Source organism: Ischnura elegans, chromosome X, assembly GCF_921293095.1.
Source record: "Ischnura elegans chromosome X, ioIscEleg1.1, whole genome shotgun sequence".
Classification (NCBI taxonomy): domain Eukaryota; kingdom Metazoa; phylum Arthropoda; class Insecta; order Odonata; family Coenagrionidae; genus Ischnura; species Ischnura elegans.
The window spans coordinates 69982887-70003397 of record NC_060259.1 but is presented as its reverse complement, the minus strand read 5'-3'; the positions used below and the strand labels follow the sequence as shown (position 1 = coordinate 70003397).

Here is a 20511-nt window from a genome sequence, read left to right as displayed (position 1 = left end):
ATTTGACCACTGATTGACTGTATGGAAAGTATTAAGTACTCATTCAAATAATGAACAGTAATTCAGAATTTGCAAGTTCCTACTCAATCATTCTCACATAGCTAATAAGAAGTACAAGTTCTACAATGAATTGGCATGTTTCTATACTTTTAATTTATCAAATATTTTAGGTCTAATTAATTCACCCGTTCGAAATAATGAAGTACAACCAAGGGTTTATAGCCCTTAATCTGTCCCAAATATCACCATCTAAAAACCGCAACACTTTCCAATCACCTATTTCTATGTTACCCTGAATAAATATGGGCTCAACGTAAAATATTATTAATCAGAATAAATTTAAATTATAAAAACCGTAAAAATGTTTTCCCATTGTCATTTTAAAACAAAGTACATTCAATGATATATTTCCACTCGCGGAGCGTGCAAGAAGAAAAACGCGCGCAATTTTCAGTCTAGAATTCCGCCAGTTGTAGTGGTCTGACAGAAAACAGGACATTCAATTCGAGGTCGTTAATTCAGACTTCACAAAAACATTTCTCACAGAGCGGAAAACATTTTCGTTATACTTCGAAGGAATAAGACGGATTTTTTAAAGGCATTCAAGACAAGCGAAGATTCATTGCTGGAGTGTTGAACTAGATTTATCTGTTCTTCTAGCTGAGAGTGCTTCGAGAAAAGGCCCTTCCCTTTCTAAATTAAATGGAGTAGACAAATCCCATGGGGAAGCATTGAAAGACATCCCTCCTCTAAACACACCCGGTGGAAAATGAACATCACGACGGCAAAGCATAAATAATCTCCGCCGCTAATGACCAAGATAATTAGGTGAGAAATCTATATTTAAATTACTAAAATTCGTTTGCTACAAGATCTCAGCATTTCAAAGCGTGAATCTCTTGAGTGACATTGGAAGCAGGTATAATCATAAGATTGCTATAACTAATTCCCACAGCGGTAAAACGGAAAAACTTAGTGACAAGAACTTTTCGGTAATTGAATGAATACAAAAATATTCAATATTACAGCCACCCTTTTGAATACAATACTGTATGCTCACACAGTAGTGGCACAAAATCATCATTGAAGCTTCACTGCCTGTATTTTCTTTCATCTCACGACACAGCAGTCCAAGAGGTTTAATTCACTTGTAACTTTCTTCTATATTCTTCATTTTCACATTAACGGAGGATAATATTACGAAGATAATATCCATAATGTAGAGTAATTATGAAAGAGATCCAAGCGCCTTCAAATCGGGCGGCGGATCTACAAAGAAAACAACTTCAAAAAAACTTCGATGCTCCGGTTCAACCATGGAACTCCAGCCTCCGAAGTGGGGAAGGAGAGGGGGTGGGGTAAGCTGGAGAGGGGAGAGTCCATGACGTCTGCTGGGTCTTCACTGGGACACAGAGCGACCTTCGGCAGACCACATATGCATTCGTCAACGAGGAAGGGACTCACGATGCGGCTGATTCACAACCACGACGTCCCATCTCCCGCGAGCCATCCACCAAAAACACTCGAAAGAATATCTGTTCCCACTCGTGACGGGGGCGAACACCTCCATGCAGCCACCATACGTGACTCATGTGAACTTGAGCGTCAAAGAGGTAAGTGTTGCCGTCGGAACGAAAAGCCTTGGGCCTTTGGGACAAGTGGGAATAAAAGGGAGCAAAACTTGTACAGCGCTCTCGGTTTAAAATAAACCCCCGTGCAGTGGACAGCCGCTCAGGACTTATTTTGGACGGCTGAGACAAGTTACTATTTTCAATAGGGTTGCCGGGGCCCGGAAGGCAAAAGCGGCGGGGACCTCGAGGAGGCTACCGCGTCGGGCCCCACTTGACTCGCCGGGGCCCAGCCGGTGGTTCACGAGGGGAGGGGTGGGCGGGGAGGCGGGGGGAAGGGCACGGTGGGGGACCGTAAGAGGGGGGGTAGTACTCACCAGAGGCGTGATCCCGCGGAGGCCGCGGCGGTAGAGATCATGGGTCGGAGGAACTCTGGAGTCTTCACTAGTTAAATTGGTCGGTGGTCCTCTTGGGGGCTGCTAATTCCCTCCTTAGGCGGCTCGAGCCGTCGGAAAGCGGGTCACCGTTGCTCCTCCGCTTGCGAGTGCTGTGGGGTTGGGGGAGGGAGGGTAATGGGAGATGCAAATATATATAATAGGGGGGACTCTCACGCCAATCTCAGCCACCACCAGGTTAGACACAATGTGTGTGCACGCACGTACAAGCCACGAGCATCTGGGCAATGCCACCAACCGGGTCCGGCTCTCCCCGCCGCTTCGCCCGCCCCGCCGCTCCCCACACACACCCCCCCACCCCCCACGCCTCCTCCTCCCCGCCCCCCTCGATCAAATGGTGCAGACGGATGGGAACCGGGAGTGGGGGGGGTGGCGGAAGGGGGGCCCAAGGTGTGCGCGCGAGGATGTGTGCGAGTCTGTTGGGCCGGTTGGGCGGGCGCCCCCCCTTTTGTTGTTCATCGACAAGCCCTTCCACACACGCACGTCCTCGAGAATTGCGAAAGGCGGCTCGCGGGGGGAAGAGGAGACAGCCGGAAGGCGCTTCGACGCGGCGGCGTGTCCGGGTGGACGAGCATTCAGCCACCCACCCGGCATTCTCATGGTAGAGTACTCGGAGGCAGTCGACCAGCGGTTAAGGTAATGTGCGTCATAGAGGAAACGATAGGGTGGGGGGCGTCGTCTTCCTTGCTCTTAAAGAGAGGCGCCAAGGAGGGGCTATCCAGACTCTGTACAGGAGCATCCTGGACCATTACTCCAGTATCACTAAATAATGGGGTTCTTTACTCTTTATGCAAAAGACGGAATTTCGAATATCGCCATTATTAATTGTACTCGATCACTCTACTCCCAATGCAAAAGATGGAATTTCGAATATCACCATTATTAACATTATTCGATTAAATTAAGTATTATGATCAACATTTGTTTCCGATTCACGGTCCTATGTCGGATCCCCAAGGACCGCGAACCATATTTTGCGGGTTTCTGGTTTACGACATCATAATCTACCACCTCATATAACATACGATATGTTGAACTTGGAAAAGCCTTACACAAAGAGGCTAAATAGGGATCCAGACTCCTCAGATAAAATCTCCGACAGCGCTGGAATTCGCACAGAAAATATACTCCTCCATTAATTCAGTACCATTTGGAAGGTGGTTTACGTGGAAGGACAATGCACAGTTAAGGCCATCGAAAAATAGCGGAAGAGTTTTATGATGATACTTATAAGATGAAGGAATAATAGATATAAAACAGGCGCCGGCATTAGTCAGCGGAGCGACGAAGTGCCAACTATTAATCTTCCACGTCGGAGATGGAGAGCTGAATCGAGGAACTGTCCAAACAGCACCCATGCATATATCGGGGACCATGAACGTCTTGGGACTCGAACCCGAGTTCTCGGGATGGGAAGAGGGCACTACAAGCCGCCACGCAAACCCAGGTCCCCGCTACTACTCTCAGCCCCCTCCAGCCACATGGCACATCCCGAGCTCCTTTTACCCCCACGCAGGGAACCCCCTCCCCGCGCCGGGACGAGTCGCCAATCGGCGCCACGCACCTACAGCCAAACCACCGCTCCCGACTTCTTCCCCCAGAATCCCCTTCCCCCCAAGACGGCCCTGCCAGCCGCGACGCTGCACCCGGAGGGGGGCGCTTTGGCCGTCGCCGCCGCTGCACGCCGCCGCTCGCGTGGCGTAGCGATGCACCGCGCCGACCCCAGCCGCGTCCGAGGGGTTCCTTCCGACGTCGACGACTCCCGGAGGCAGACCTGCTTCCGGGGAGGCTGCCGCCATCCCCCCACCCCCCGCCCAAGGGCACCCATCCCCCTCCGTGCGCACGCTGTCCTTTTCGCTCCGAAATCTTTTTCTGGCTCCTAGCAAGTCAAATCGCCCACAACTGCAGCGAAACTGCCCCCCACACCCCACTCCTTCCTTGCGGCGGGAAACCATTTGCTCCGATGCAGATGACGCGCGATTCGTTTACGCAGTCGTCATCCCATTTCCCACATTCGCGACCTCCGCGGAAACAGTTTTTCAATAGTTTCGCCCTCACAATAGCGAGATGTCATCATCATGAGGATCAAGATCTAGGAAAACTGTAAAACTACTAAAAAAGAATACTTAAAGCTATTCCTATTTACTTTGAGAGCCACCCATAATCCATATGGACACGCAACAGGAGTGTAAGACAATCCACGTTTAAGGGACGTTTATGTGGAGTGTAGTCAATAATAAACTATGGTCAATAGAAATCAATGAAGAACCCCATACTTTTCTTTTTCCACAATAAAGAAAAGTATGCATAGACAACTTCGGAGTATGTGGCGAATGCATTGTCGCCACCACAAATTAGCATACCTTAGTACGACATGAACAAATTTATTGATTACGAGCAGTTTAACCACATGATGACGCGCGTAACACGCGCCGCGAAATTTTTAACAGAGTCGTCAACCTTTTTTCCGAATTTTCTGATCGAGGAAAGACCACCATGTGAGGAAGAAAGTTTACTCAACGTATCACAAAAGTCATCATAGACATAAACCATTCAATGGTACCAGCTACTCAAATATCATCTTCAAGAGGGAGCAAGACCAAGTACGATTGTGTGGACACAAAGAGAAGAAACTCTTTGTGTCCACACAATAAATTTACGTCGCTGCAAAGTTGCTAGGCTGGGTAAAATATGAAGGCGTTCATTCTTAACGGCCCGTTCTATCTATTTGCGTATAAATCGACGGTGACGAGTAAATCGTTTACGGAACCATCATCCTTATTTCATCTGCCTTCTCCAATAGCGCAAAGTCCTCCCCAAGAAATATAAAAAATATTCTTCATAATGAGGTAAGAAATCATTTACGGAGTCGTCATTCTGATTTCCGCACATTCCGTTCGAGTGAAGTCCTTTGCAAGGAATGCGGAATTATCCGCGACTTGGTGACATAGTATCATTGCAGAAGAAAGAGTCTGATAAAACTGTTTGGGAGCTGCCTGTCATGAGAGCTCTTGAAATTCCAAATCGAAAGAAATAGCATGAAAACAAACAATACCGTCGCAGTCAGCCAAGAAGGCCCATAACGTGATCTCAGATTTACCATTTCAATCTTGGACAAGTGCACACAAGACTATATTCACTCTAGTTCGTATTACTCTAAGAGCTACCCATAATCCAAGTAAACATGCAACAAGGGCCTGAGATAATTCACGTTGAAGGGACGTTTACGTGGCTAATAAATATATACAAGAGAGCTCAAGATGACTGCGAATGTACTGAAAGCAGAGACCACCACTGAAACCCTAACATTTCAGCATCATTATTAAGAGAAATGGAACAGAATAGCGATTGAAATACTATGAATTAGATTTTATTGAACTGCTGAAAAATTCTCCTTCTTCATGAGTATTATATTTAATGGGAATAAAATTCCAAATCGAAAGAAATAGCATGAAAACAAACAATATCGTCGCAGTCAGCCAAGAAGGCCCATAGCGTGATCTCAGATTTTACCATTTCAATCTTGGACAAGTGCACACAAGACTATATTCACTCTAGTTCGTATTAATCTAAGAGCTACCCATAATCCAAGTAAACATGCAACAAGAGCTTAAGATAGTTCACGTTGAAGGGACGTTTACGTGGCTAATAGTCAATAATGAACTACAGTCAAAACCAGCAATGAAGAACCCGATTGATAGCTTTTTTCACAGGAAAGAAAAGTGCACATAAGTGGACAACACCGGAGTATGCAGCGGATGCATTCAAAGAGAATCAACAATAGAGTTTAGGGGATCTAAGAGTGATCAGTTATATTTTCATGAGTGAATTATAGCACCAGATAAAAATATAAAATAAACAAAACTTTGTAAAGTATTACTGAATGTATCAATACAAGCCAGTTTCATTTATCTGCTATGGTATAGTAGGAGATGTGTGAATAATTATGTATTATTCGATTTTATTTTCACATTATCCAATGACAAAGTCCTCCACCAGAAAAATAAAAGTAATTTAACACTAAAACCTAAATATCCTGGTAAATTTTCCATGGATAACTTGATATAGTCCAGTTTCAACCCCTTGCTGACGTAACGTACGAGACGAACGTACTTTCCTCTTTCCACATTGTCAGATTCAAGTAAAATATTCTGCAAAAAAAATTATCCAATCAAATTAGCCTTATCTTTACGAAATTACATGGTCGCAGCAATATAAAACGTTGTAAACTTACGTTAAATCATCATGAAAGATCGATACCTGATGTTTAATATCAGTGTCGTAACTATGAGGGTATGGGGTTAGGGGAAAAAATCATATCTCCCAGTACCTAAAAACACAAATATTAGTATCACAGCTATTCTTGCTTGAAATACAGTAGTTAAGCAAATAATTTTGTTTTGATTTGGGTTCTCTAATTTAACCAAATTGGTAGTTTATTTGCATAACGAATTCTAACAGGTTTCTTAAATCAATACACCTAGCATAAAGCGAAATTTCGTGTATTATTTATCATCAGATGTGGCATGATGTTCAATCTAACCAATCCCCCACAAAGCCAAGTCCTAGTTACGCAACTGGTAAATATCCTCGTACGGGTTGTTTTTCATGAATTGAGGTTTCAAAAGTTTTAAATTTTAGTAAAGAAAATTTGACTCTAGTTTTAATCAACAATTCAATTTCTGCAATCTCTCAAGATTAATCAACAATTCAATTTACCCTCTGTATTACATTCATCTCCCCTCTAGCAGCCTAAATACACCTCATTACGAAATCCATTATGTAGGACACATATTCCATGCCTTACTTTTTCCGGGAATATTACTGACTTAGCTTGTTTTTCTACGGTTACGTGGTGAGGCTCAGGTATCAGAATGCGATCGTTTATTTTTTCCATGATTTATTAAATATGTTTTCTCTTTCACATTAATGATTCTACAACATATTCTCCTTGACTTTAGAGAGCTTTCAAATATCAATATAGGTTATCGAACCAACATCAGGAAAGGACTAAGATAAAAACGATATTTCAAGTGAAAGTTCTCTTCCAGCTTCATTTCCTAATACAGTTTGTTCTCACAAAAGAAAAAAATATTTCCAACTTTTAATCGCCTGTTAACGAGGTGAAAACAGATTTTAACAGCATCATGTCACCCCAGGACCATTTCAAAACACTTAATAGACAGCGGTAAGCTACTCACAGGCGCAAGTTTGTGTGTACGATAAGGAGCGTGTCTTGGCTGCGAAAAGAAAGCTATAGAAAGAGCATGAGTCAATATTTCTCCACGGAGCGTTCGGGAGTGCCACAGCGAGGGAGCGCGAGTACATCCATTTAGACTACAGTGAGAGTGGAATGTATGCAACGGAGTTAGAGTCGACCAAATGAAGCTTTCTTAATGCCAGTCCTCTCCATGATAAACTTCTCATTTTAATGGAGGACTTAGCTTACATAGCGGTACTCGAAACCAAATTTTACCAACAATTCCTTTCTTTCAGCGAGCGACACTTGAAAGAGCATGCGCTAAAAAAGAGAGGAGGAAACAAAAAGTGGCATGTGAAGGCTTATACCGTACTTAAAGACGTACCGCGATAAGAATCCTTTTCCTGAGAATGGTCTCGTTGTTAGAACTTTGGTAACCGGCAATCCAAAAGGAAAAGGATTACCTGCTTTGATTTACTATCAGCGTATTAACGTAGCGCCAATTAGCATGCACTTCAATGCTGGATAATGACCTCTCTCTCTCTTTTGCCCTTTCAATTCTTTAAAAAATCTGACATTCTAACACTTAACGGCATGAATTTCTAAATACGTGAAAAAAAATTCTTTATAAAATATATCCAAAAACGCATCAATTACTGAATTTTAATGACTTTATCTGTTATTTTTAATTTTTAAGGAAACAGTTTACAATGTAATGAAAAGTAAAGAAAACTTTGTAATTCCATCGGAATAACAAAATTTTCTTTATTGTTCAGTATATCAAGTAGATTCCATAGAGTCACGCCTAAAACCACTAATTATTTTAATATGTATCACATATGATACATTACGGTTATAGACAACTTATAAATTAAATGGATATGTATCACAGATTTGGCAAATTTCCACAAACGGTGTTCATTTCATATACTGATTGAAAACTTCTCATTGGCAGCCGTACCTTTACTAATTACATACATAGATATCACTCGAGTGATATCTATATATGTAATACTCGTTAACCTCTTACTCGTTTCTCATGCGGGGAGCTGACTTTATTCAACATAATTAGAAGCTGATCACCACAGGTACCTACCGACTGCTTCGAGAACCACACAGTATAACGACTGGGTATATTATATCCGATACACCATGCGTTAGAGAGAATCGTGCCCTTCGGAAATAACCGATAACGAGTGTAGTGTATCATATGTGATACAAAATGCAGTGAAGGGTTAACAACGTAGATAATGGTACCAAAAGACAAAATATACTTACATTAAGTCCATCTCATTACACATTTATCGAGCCATAGTAACAAGGCTTAATTAATAGAATAAATTCAGCTAATGATACATTAAGTTTACTTCTTACATTGTTTAAGCACGCATGAATCTATTATTTGTCTGTTGCAACATCTCAGGCCGGAAAGCATTTCCCAAATAGTACAGTAGATACTGCTGACAAATCGGCAGCAATTTCTTCATTATCGATCCTTTTATCTATAAATTGACGGATCAAAATCTAACAAGTGACCCTTATTCGTACCCACTACCAGCTTGAAAACGTATCGGAGTCCAAGACCGTGCATCAACCGCTAACTTTTATAGCGACCTAAATCCATAAAGTTACTGCTTAAAGGATATTCAAAATATCATTAATTATCATTCTGGTAATGTTGATACGAGCTATGATAAACACAAAATCGATATCTTAAATAGCTTCCTACGGTTCAGTTGGTAAAAACTAACTATGGCAATGATGAAGAGAAAAAATGCGAGAAGCTAATCCTTAATTATGCTAACCTGATATATGAATATATTTCAAGTCCACATTCTTCACATTAAGCCTAGCAAGAACACAACATCATTAAACTCACAACATTTTCCCCGATTTATCATGTTTCAAGGAATTATTTGTTAAAAAAAACAAGTTTGAACATTCTTCCACGTTTTAGAGCAATGTTATCATCACGCTCCGATACAATTAATGACTGCGATATATTTAACTTCCAACGAAGTATGCAGCATAGCATAAAAAAGGGATATTATGAAATTGATACTAAATCTAATTCGTGAACTTAGATGTAACATCAATGAGACTAATAAAATTAGGAATTCTACACTTATTAACATTTCGGTCAGCCCCTAACATGATATGACAATCTGAATAATGCAACTCGGTGAGCAACCAGTTCTAGGAGTTCCCTTAGTTCCACGAGAACACCATGGAGTTGATCAGAATACCAATTAGAACGCATGAGGGACGAAGAAAAAACTTGATGGGTCCGTCTTCTAATTTTACCCACCTCCACCATGACGGTGCTCCTATAGTTGTTTTGATTCTATTTCTAAACCAGCCGCGGGGAGTGCTAGAGAACTAAGAGTAATAGAAACGGCTCGGTGAGAGAATTTTTCTGAGACCACGTCTTTACTAGCGCAAAGGAATTAAGAATAACTTCCGCAATATTACGCACGATCGAATGTCACGAATTTCAAACGGACCGTTGCGCTCACCTATGGGTCTTGCTTGTCTATTTTGGATCATTACATCGTTCTTCACAGGATTATACACCATTCTAGCGTTTACTTCCAGCTGCTACCACGGCCTCCATTTCGATTGCCCTTAATCAAGAATAGCATCGCTCTTAGCCCAAAACCCATTCCAATTGTTTATTTAGAATTCCGGCTAAGTTTTATCACATAAGGCGTCAGTTTGCTCTTCGGAACTCTGATCACGCCGTGCCACCACTGAAAGACCCGCTCCCGTTGAGGAAGTAGCGCTGTTTAGGAGTTGAGTTGGATTTATCACACCAACTCATAAACTGCAAAGTGTGTGGGCTATATTCACAGCATGATCTAATCTGAAATAACGCTCGAATAACACTTCAGTTTCACCCCTTTCTCGTGTTCTTTTCTGGATGAAAATTTTTGAAATAATTATAATATTATAATACAGCGACATGTAACTGAGAGCGTTTAACTGCTATCAGCTAAAATCACTCAAAAACAGCTGTCACACAACGTATCTAGTAAAATTAATCCAAATTTCTATGCAATAAATACAAAAATGCCTTAATGAACGGTTACCTTCCTCCTTTCACTAAAAATATCCATTTACCTACATATTCATATGTTCTAATGCATGGCCTTGCTCGAGATATTTAGCAAACCAGATGTGTGAAAGTAATTCAGAAAAATTAATCACCGAATATGTATTCTTATCAGAATAATGCAAACGAAGCGTTGTTGACTTTCATTCCTTAGATCAAAGTAAATTAGTCCTCCAATATGGGAAAGTTCTGGTGCAGATTTTAACTTTTCATAGCTAAGGATTGGATTGAAAGAATGCCCACAACACACATTCTCATTTGTCAGGAGGAGGTGACCGAAGGCTGAGGTAATTCATTGTTGATTCCTAAGATCAAAGCGATTTATTCTTCCAATATAGGAGAGTTATTCATGACTGAGCATATATTTAGAAAAATCTCCTAGTTTTATAAAAATCTTAATTTATAACTTCCCTGAAGAGCTATTCGTTAAACAAATGCAAGTATAACACTACGAATTACGCAAAAAGGTCTGCAGCAACAAAATTTTCTCAATTTTTTGCATGTATCACACCTTTTCTATCATTCAAAAATTCCATTCTAAATTGTTTGATTCAGTGAAGGTGCGCCGCTAGCTACTCCACGGTTATCCCTTGAAAACCCCATATTGTCGTTTTTGGCTGTTCCCATTTAATAATTATAAAATCGTAGCGCTTAAATTAGGATTCTCAATCGCTCTTCCCAATATACATATAACCTCTCTCGGAGCATAGAGTAGGACCATGCATGTGGAAACATGGATTTCAGGAAGTATACGCGTGGAAGAAGCGAGAAAGGATATTTAAGAAAGAGCGGAAAGATCCTAACGATTTACATGACGCGGAAGACTTCGTGCGTCACGGGTAAAAAAGGAGGCTGGACGTACATTTCAGCAATGAAACCCCGCCAAGGAAGCCGTCTCAGTTAATGAGAGGATTTGGAAATTATAGCGTATTTCACGTGGCGGGCCAGAAGTGATCCCTTCCTCATCGCAATATAACTGCCGGCGGGCGAGCGGACTCTGTCCAAGGGGCGCGGAGGATAAGAGCCCGAGGAGAGATTCACACACAAGCTGTTCCGACGGAGCGCCCAACTATCGCGGTCAAGCTCCACAATCGTCTGTTTGCTTCGAACGCAGCGCAGACGCCGGCTGCGTGAACGAGAACAGGCTTAAATGGTATCCCGTAATTGATGAAATCGCTCCCTGTTTAAAAAGCTCACATCATAAATTCGCCACACTCATTCCCTCTCACTGCTCATGAACTCTTTCCTCACCTCTGGGATTACAACCTGCCTGTGAAAACCAAACAAGTCCCTAAAACGGTATTCCTACCATCCCATATCCCTTCCCCTTAATCTAAATACCAGGTATGCCGTGACTGTACCTTACTTGGAAACCATTAAAAAATGAAATAAGTGGTAGGCAGCCAATAGCTGGGAACTACTGAAAGTAAGGAGAGAGAAATACGTTGCGTGCGTGCGTGCGTCGTTTTCTAATGGCCACCTATTGTGACCAACAATGGCTCCCACTTTTTAAAGGGTATTGCATGCTATTTGAAGGAGGCGACCGGCAGCTAAGGTCATTTGCGCCATGAGGGAAGGGTATGGAAGGAAGGGTGGAGAGAAACCCAGCGTCGGAATTTGCCTGCTCTTAACGAAAGGCGCCAAGGAGACCACGGCTTAACGTCCCATCCGACGGACGGAGTGCTGCACTTGGAGTTCCCTCCATAAAGCACTCAAGCAGGGATCGGGTATCCTCTGAATAATTTCTGCCTCCACCGGAATTGGAACCCGGACCATCTGAATTGCAAGCCAGCACTCTAGCCACCATACCAACCCGATCCCCTTTTTTAAAAGGGTGTATATTCTATGGTTATCAGAGTGTAGCAAACGGAGACCGAACGGAACCTTAACTTACTTGGCTAGAGTTAACTCATAAGTTTTAGAGATAACACGTATCAGGAAGAAAGAATAGACAAGGAGAAATCCATTGCATTAAAGAATTATAATAATTTTAGCTTTGAAAGATTTATCATAAACTTCAATTTTCACATGTCCAAGAAAAGCGTTCATGACAAGGCAGTGACAATCCAGTGACGGATCCAGAGATTGGCCAGGTGGCGCTATAGCCCCCCTTGGGGTATCAAATTTACGCTAGATAATTTGGTAATTTTGTTCGGACCCCCACCACTGCTAGGAGGTCATCCCCCAGGCCCTCTAACTAGCTCCCTTGTCCCTATTCTGGACCCGCCACTGATCCTATCCAAATTGTAGAATGTACCACGCAATTAAATTTTTACTTGAAAAATACCTCTCAAACTATTGTTTAATAATTTTCCTACGTAATATAAAATAGGGCTGAGTGCTGGATTTCTGTTAAAATTTCGATTAGTATATGTGCCATAGATGTCTATAGTGCCATAGATGTCTATAGTGCCGTAGATGTCTTTCACAATAGATGCCAAATACACTCAGAACCACAAAAATTGAAAGAAATTATAATGTAATGCTTTTTTTGCAAGACTTGAAGACTCTTTGGCCATCCCCTCAAGAGTTATGCGAGAGTAAAGGGATTATTTGGTGACTTTCCAATGTGAGGAGCCAAGCTCTAAGAATTATTTTACTGAAATTTCTATCCCTTACTGAGCTTCATTTGAAGATAGGTTTAAACCATAGCACTCCGTTTATCAGATATGACACTGAAATGTACAACCATAGTCCCACGCTAAAATATTCGATGAATGCTGATTGGCAGCTTCTACCACGCACTTCCTAAAATGTATTAGTAGTAGCTATGTACATAAAGAGTGTATTTTTCTCAGCCTCATCAACTATTTAATTCACTTACTTCCTTAACAGGAAGGAAATGTTTGGCCAGAGTCTAACATGAAAAAAAATTCACGTGAAATACGAAAACTAGCCATAAAAATTGAACAGGGATTCCAACTTTATACAAATTTGAATGAATGTAAGGAAGATTGAAACAATCACTGACTCATCAACAGTGAAAAACTTGTGTGCATTTGAAATAATATCCGTCCTTGGAGAGTTTCCTGACTTTGATTACAAGCTACACAATACAATAGATACAATAAGAGAAAGAGAGAGAGCGTTACGTAAGGTTTAAACATGTGAAGGATCTCAGTCTAGTAATTAACACTTGGAATTAATTAGAGAATGAGATATGGCGATTGTTTAGTGAAGTGCCTGGCAGCAGAAAAAAGTGAGGAAGAAAGATTAAACAATCACAAGTGGTAGAAAAGCTTCTAAATGTGACTGCGGTGAAGAATACTTAGGGCAAACTGAAAGACTGAAAAATGAGGAATTGCTGGTGATAATAGAAGAGGAAGGAAATTTTCGAGGATAAATAATAGGAAACAAAATCTTGGTGAAGGGTTATACCAACAAAACTGGTAAATAAGACGGGTGAAAGAAGGGAGCTGAGTAAGAGGAAGAAGACAAATGGGATGCTGGCCGAGAAAAAAAAGGCGAAACCGCAGAGAGATGAAAAAAGATACTCAGGATTGAGCGCACTGGAGGACATCCAGTTTAGACGCGTCAGAAGATTTACTCAGGAGGAAGTTATAACGGGATCAGGCATTTAAATTGTAGACTTCCCTAGGTAGGGTGTTCGGTGTATTTTATATTTGTACCCGAAGCGCTTTCGCCCACCCCTAGGATTGTTTAGAATGTGAAATAAGTTATGTATACTAATTTTGGTGAAGATCCGACGAAAATTGGCGATTCGATAAAGCTATACCGTTGCCGGGTGTTCCTCCGCGAAATTGTATATTTATACGACTAATAGTAAATATTAAAATAACCATGGGACCAGCAACAGAAAAAAGAAGAAAAATATTAACGATTAAAATATAGGAGACGGTAACGGAACTTTAAGCGGTTAGAAATTTCTTCTTTTAGGCCGATAACATGGCAATTAATAACATTACACAGTAGATTCAAATTGCTGGAACGCAAATGACGAACCCTACATCTGTAGCTTATAGAATCTGTCAACGCTGACTGAAACGTCGGATAAATAGGCATTTATTAACTAATATTAATCGAGGCGGAACAACACTTGAACGACCTTCTCTTTCAATTGAAGAACCTGGTGAAAGCCTTCGAAAGAGTAGGTATCCCAGGTATTTTGTAGCGCTAGATTTCTTTTTTTACATTTCCTATTTTAAAACACATTCATCTGCTCAGAATATTTTTTACGATTCCATTGGACGTGAAAACTATTTGTCTTACTTCATCGTTGTTTTAACATAATTCTCTCCTGTAAATAATTATAGCCATTACTTAATGTGAATCGTAGGCAAAGCTAACGTTACTCCCATTGCTGGCTGCAATCCAATCCTGATTTAAATGAAATTAATGATGAGTGTAATAATAATCTTCTTAGCAGCAACCATGATTTTATAGAAACATCTAGTGAGAGATAGTAAATCTCATAATCGGAGATCGTCAAACTCTGATACATTTAGTGCTACGTGAATTCTGAGCCAATCAATATGATCATTTTCAAAAGTATATTGCTAATTCTGAAACAGTTAGGAAAATAAAAAAATGAGTCACTTCTTGTATTTTGATCCTTTCAAAATGCTAACGTTATCGGTGGGGAAAGAATGAATTTTCTATCCTTTCACGGTTAAGGGCAATGCAAGCTAATGAAGTCACTTTCCTGTGATCAGCATTCTTCTTCTTTTATTCCTCGTATTTCTGTTGATGCCACAAACTTGTCTAAGGAGCGGCACTTTTCTCAAAGCGTCGTTGTTAATTTACGAGAGAGAGGCTGAATGTATATTTTTTTCTTCTAAGAAAATAGTTCTTATCATCTATCTATCGTAGACGCGGATATATTAAAATACAGGATAGAGGAAATTATCCCAAAATGGAACCCGGAAGAACCCACTAGTCCACCCAAAAGTAAACCAATGCGCGTGGACCAAACAACCAGATGTGAAGAAACATACCCGCTAAGATTCCTATTACTTCATCTCGCAATCAGAGATTAATTTATAAACATTTAGGTACCTGAACGTATACCCACACGTTTAATCCACACATGATTTTCAAATATAAGTCGCTGCCGCCCACCAAAACTTCAGATTTTTTAAACTTTTTATAAAAGTTACAATGAGGATTTATATTTTACCAGTTTAACCTGAACTTCACAAAGCTACGGGAATGGTGCGTAGATTGATGATCGTAGGAAAATTGTTGGCTTCAAAAGCCTCGTCCGGAGAACAAAAGAAATATGATTATCTTTCAAGCATGTTAAATATCTAAAGATGTAATTAAGATGCTATTGCTACCGACAGGATTGTGCACGCCTGCCCTTCAAAATGAGCCTCAAATACCTATAGGAATAGTGCTTAGATTGATGACAACCATAAGACAATTTTTTACTTTAAAAGCCTCATCTGGAAAACAAAAGATACACGATTATCTTTCAAACAAGTTTAATACATATTCCGGAGGACACCTTTAGCACGAGTGACTTGGTGCTATGATAAATCACAATTTCCAGGAAATAAGGCACAAGGGGTGACGCTATCTCGGATGAGAAGGATAGCCACGGACATGTGTTTTGGCTTGCGCACCTATTACTCTTCCGCGCTATTTTTGTTTTGGTCGTAGGTACAACGATAGTAACAAAGAATTTCCAAGAGCATCTGCTCGACTGTCTCTCTTATTCCGATGACATTTTATAATCTGCAGCTGAGAAGCAGGGCTAGAACGATATTCTCATTGGTGCTACATAAAAAAAAATTAACTTTTGGCATTTTAAATCGATTTTTGGGCTACTCCTCCTTACGTCGTTCTATACACCATCATTGTATGCTGAAGATTACTGAATTGTCTTCGCATACCCACACGGATATCGTGACTTTCTTGTGAGTTACTTTAAGGCTTGATCGAGTTATCTGGTTTCGCTGAGTATGCCAACGTCATGCACGATATAGTAATGTCATGCACTTGGTGAACCCGTATCACAGCGAAATAATTATTTTGATGCTTATCCACGTTATTGGGTATTGTGATGCACTCCAAAAGTATAAATATCGTACAAAAAATATAATTCGACAATACCGGAATAAATAGTCCGAGGGTTGGGTCAATTAAAATGGTAAATATAAATTTTAAAAATTTGTCTAAGATAGATTTTGCTAACCTTTCGCAAATTGCCATGGACAAAACTGAATAAATACGAATAGTTGTGCAAATGCCAAAATTCTCTACTCCAGGAAATGCCCCCATAATAGATATAAAATGATCGTAACGCCAATTGAATTTTGTTTCGATAATAAGCATTTTCCTGCACTGTGACTTTTTTATATTGGCGTATTTTTCATTTTAAACCAGGGGCCGACTACCCGCGATTAGCATGTGAGCGCGAAATAAATTTGCCGAACTTGTGCAGCCCGCATACCTATTGAAAGTTTGAAAAATAAAATCTACTTTTTTACATGTATCTTAGTTCCATAAAGTTAGGCCCGAAAATGTTTACAGCGCACAAGTATTGACTATCTGTTATCTATCCAAATTATTTGAATGAGAGAGTATATTGCCTATCTGCAGTGCATGAAATAAGTGTTTTATAAACTTTTCCTTTAAAATACGAGCATTTTTTTTACAACGTGGCCATGCCAATTAGGACATGCGACCCGTAAGTAAGAGAAGATTACTACTACCGGCTTAGGGAGAAATATTTTCAAGTCCACATAATTAGGTTTCGATTTAGTTATGTATCTTTGGAAAAGTAGGGATGACTTAATAGCTCATACCAAGTCATATACGATCATATGGTTGTGGGGTAGAATATACGGTATTGTGCAGTAGAATGAGACGTTCCAAAACAAAGCATGCCAAATTAATTGACTTTTCGCTGGCTCTTCCTTGAAAGGAATAATCATAATATAGCGAATTCAAAATGATGCCTAAGAAATACCCGAAAGTAATTTAAAATAACTAAAGCACTCACTCCAGGGCATCAAAAAGTATGGATCAACGTAAAATATTCAGGAATATCAACGAGAAAGGCCGAAAATAATTACAGGGAGCATTTAAGGACTTCTTTCGCAGAGGTGCTCGATGGGAGAGTTCGAGACTTTTGAAGAACTTCATAGGAAAATACGAAACCAGAAAATACGAACTTTTTTGCCTTTAAGGGGGCTTGAAACAAATATAATGGCTGTTAATTAATAAATTAATATAAATGAAGTATATTTCCTTGCATGAAAGCTAAGGAGCAGAGCCTTAAAGATACGGCTCCAAGAACACCGAAGAGCCTCAAGAAATAGGCAATTGCGCCTCTCAGCCATTCGTGAGCACACATGGAGTGGGCCAACTCACAATTTTGACTTTGGCAGCGCAAAATTAACTGCCAATGAGGAGATATAATGTCAACGCATCATTAGGGAAGCGATAGAGATTATAGAAATCCACGAAAATATTCATGGAAGACGAATACCAGCTATCCAACTCATGGAAAAGTGCTCAAACCAACCAAGAGAAAAATATGAAACACCACGGAGGACGAACCAATGAGAAATCCTCTACCTCCTCTACGCACAATGAGAAGAAGCCTGACTTCGATGGATAAGAATAAAAGACAGTCGATACCACCACTCCGCACGTCATTGACCTGAAGAAGCCAGCTACAATGCCGGCGAAACTGTTGTCCACAAAGATAGACACACGCGGTGCATATCCCGTTAACCTCTCTGCTGAATCTTCACCATACCGCGAAAGCCGACACAACGAGTAGTACTGTACTGTGAAGTACTGGATGTGAATGACTGGTGTCAGCAATACTTTTTCAAATTACATCCTCTTTGTGATGAATTAGCACCCTCAGGAGTTCTTTGATGAAATACTTTTGGTGTTGTTTTTACTTCATCAGAGTTAACTTTAACCCAATGAAAACAGCATTAATTTACATGCTGTTTCTTCCATTAGTTCTTCAAAATTTCTGTCACTCGAAATACTTATAAAAAATTATAATTTTGGAAAACTTTCAACAGATATACCTCCTTTTTTAACTACAATATTATTCTCAACGCCTTTTACTAAAAAAAATGCTTCGCTCCAATCTCCAAAATAATTATTTTCCCTTTCCTTCCATCAATTGGAGTTCAAAATTTGATTTAAAAAACTTCAGTAGTGCAGGTTACAGGGAAAGAAACCGGCACGACACCATTTGCCGACAATAAAGCTTTCATATAAACTAAAAATAAGACACTGATGAGATGATTGATAACCTAAATAGAATTACAAAGAGTCACCACTTAAAAAGAAAAAAGTAAGGCTTCTTTTTGACCCTTTCGCGGACAAGACGGATGTAGTCTTTGAGTTTTGGTCTCCCTAAGACACGACGTCTCATGCCGTTCATTATTGACAGAAAGCGATTAGCGGATAAAATTAGGTGTGCTTCTGAAAATGATATCTTGATAGTTACTGTCCGCGAAACAGTTAAGGAAAAACGACGATGACATGGGGACACGCGGAAAACTCATCGACAAGATGGTCTAGAGAGGAATATACACCCGAAAACGCCCTGGTGTATCATTCGGAGCAGAATAACAAGGGACATTGAGAATTTTAAAAGATAATTGACTACAGAGATAAATATTAAGGTTATTTGTGGAACAGGTGATATGTGGATGATGAGAAAAATACGGAAGGAGAAATACTATAATGGCTTGCCAGGTGAGAATACTTTTGAAAGATTTAAGAACAGCTCTCTGTAATGGTTGAAGCAATATAAAAGGGCAAAATTCGTGCTATAGAAAGATAGCAGAAAGAATAGGAATTATGGATCATCCTGTCCAGTAATTATGGCCAATTTCGCATCTTCAGGACTTTTAGCGGGCCATCAATCACCACGCATAACTGGAAAAAGAACAAAGGGATTCATAAATTTCATTCATAAATAATTCATAAAGGGACTATTTCCACTCCCTGAAACTGTCATCTGTACTAGGTTTTTTGATTTAACAGTAGACCACACCAACCCGGCGAAATTTTCCCACATCAGGGGCAGGTAAATTGCGGCTCATAAGAGGCATGCACCGCTTTCATGACGCAAACATGAATCTGACAATGAGGTTTTCCAGTAAACAATGAAAAGCAAAGCAATGATAGCTAAAATATTTACGTATTCCTACGTATACTGGCAATTTTATCCCTAGTACATAAATACAGAATTAATCATTCAACAATTGTATCCTAAATTATTACCGTTGAAAGACAAGGGTTATCGTGTACCCTGTATGTAATCACATTTCCCTCATCAACAGATTTGCTTCTTCAACCTCGTGCGTGCGCAAACATCTACTCGAGAGTGATTGCCACAAGTTCCCCAAACAGCGAGGACCTCCAACCATCCTACTAGCCGCCCGAAGAATCATCTCATCTTGTCCTGTGGAGATACTTGCTAGCGTTATTGCAGCAATCAAATGCACTGCATTATCGCTGAGACTTTGCAACTGATTGGACGCCCTTAACCCCCAACAACTAATTTCTCATTGGGATCATCTTCTAAGCTCCATGTCAACTCTATATTGAATTTTTTGGAACCAAGTGACGCACCAACATTACATCTACACCCATTGATAACCTTGTCAATAGCTTCTACATTTTATCCTATTCCAATCGTAATCCACCATTCTTCCAATCACCTTTACTATTTCTCTAAATCTCTCATAATTTGAGATACCAATATATCACATTTTCAAATTTCATTTTATCGCACTTTATAGATTATTTTATCGCATTTAAGTCCCAGTAAATTTTATTCTTTATGTCATTTTGATATTTGAAAAAGCAATTTCTGGAGAGAAAATAGATATACGAGAGATTTTACGAAAAAATAAATAAACATAGGACGAGATTTTTCTTACACCGAAAATAGTTTTCGTTACATTCGCCTGTATTCATATAGTTTTTATTATCTAAGGATTATCCAACTATTAAGCATATCTGTAAAAATGAGAGGTTTTACACAGAAAACGGAACGGAACCCCGGAAATTTTGCGAAGACTAAATACTTCAGCATGATATCATGGCAGCAAAATTTGATACTCGTTAAAGTAGAGGATATTTTGATCAATATTGAAAATTTTGAATTTGACAAGAAAAGTATAGAAACCCCAGACGCGATAGCCAGAAGAATCCAAAAAATTTGCTTAA

At 40.1% G+C, this 20511-nt stretch overlaps 1 protein-coding gene across 1 annotated transcript; it reads left to right on the top strand.

The window, feature by feature from the left end:
• The first annotated feature begins 1465 nt into the window (after nucleotides 1–1465).
• Nucleotides 1466–19812, top strand: LOC124171182 (ESX-1 secretion-associated protein EspI-like). Its single transcript, XM_046550321.1, has 4 exons — nucleotides 1466–1613; nucleotides 2064–2659; nucleotides 3540–3859; nucleotides 19620–19812. Exons 1-4 carry the CDS (start codon nucleotides 1466–1468, stop codon nucleotides 19810–19812), a joined length of 1257 nt encoding a protein of 418 aa, XP_046406277.1.
• The last annotated feature ends 699 nt before the right edge of the window (nucleotides 19813–20511 follow it).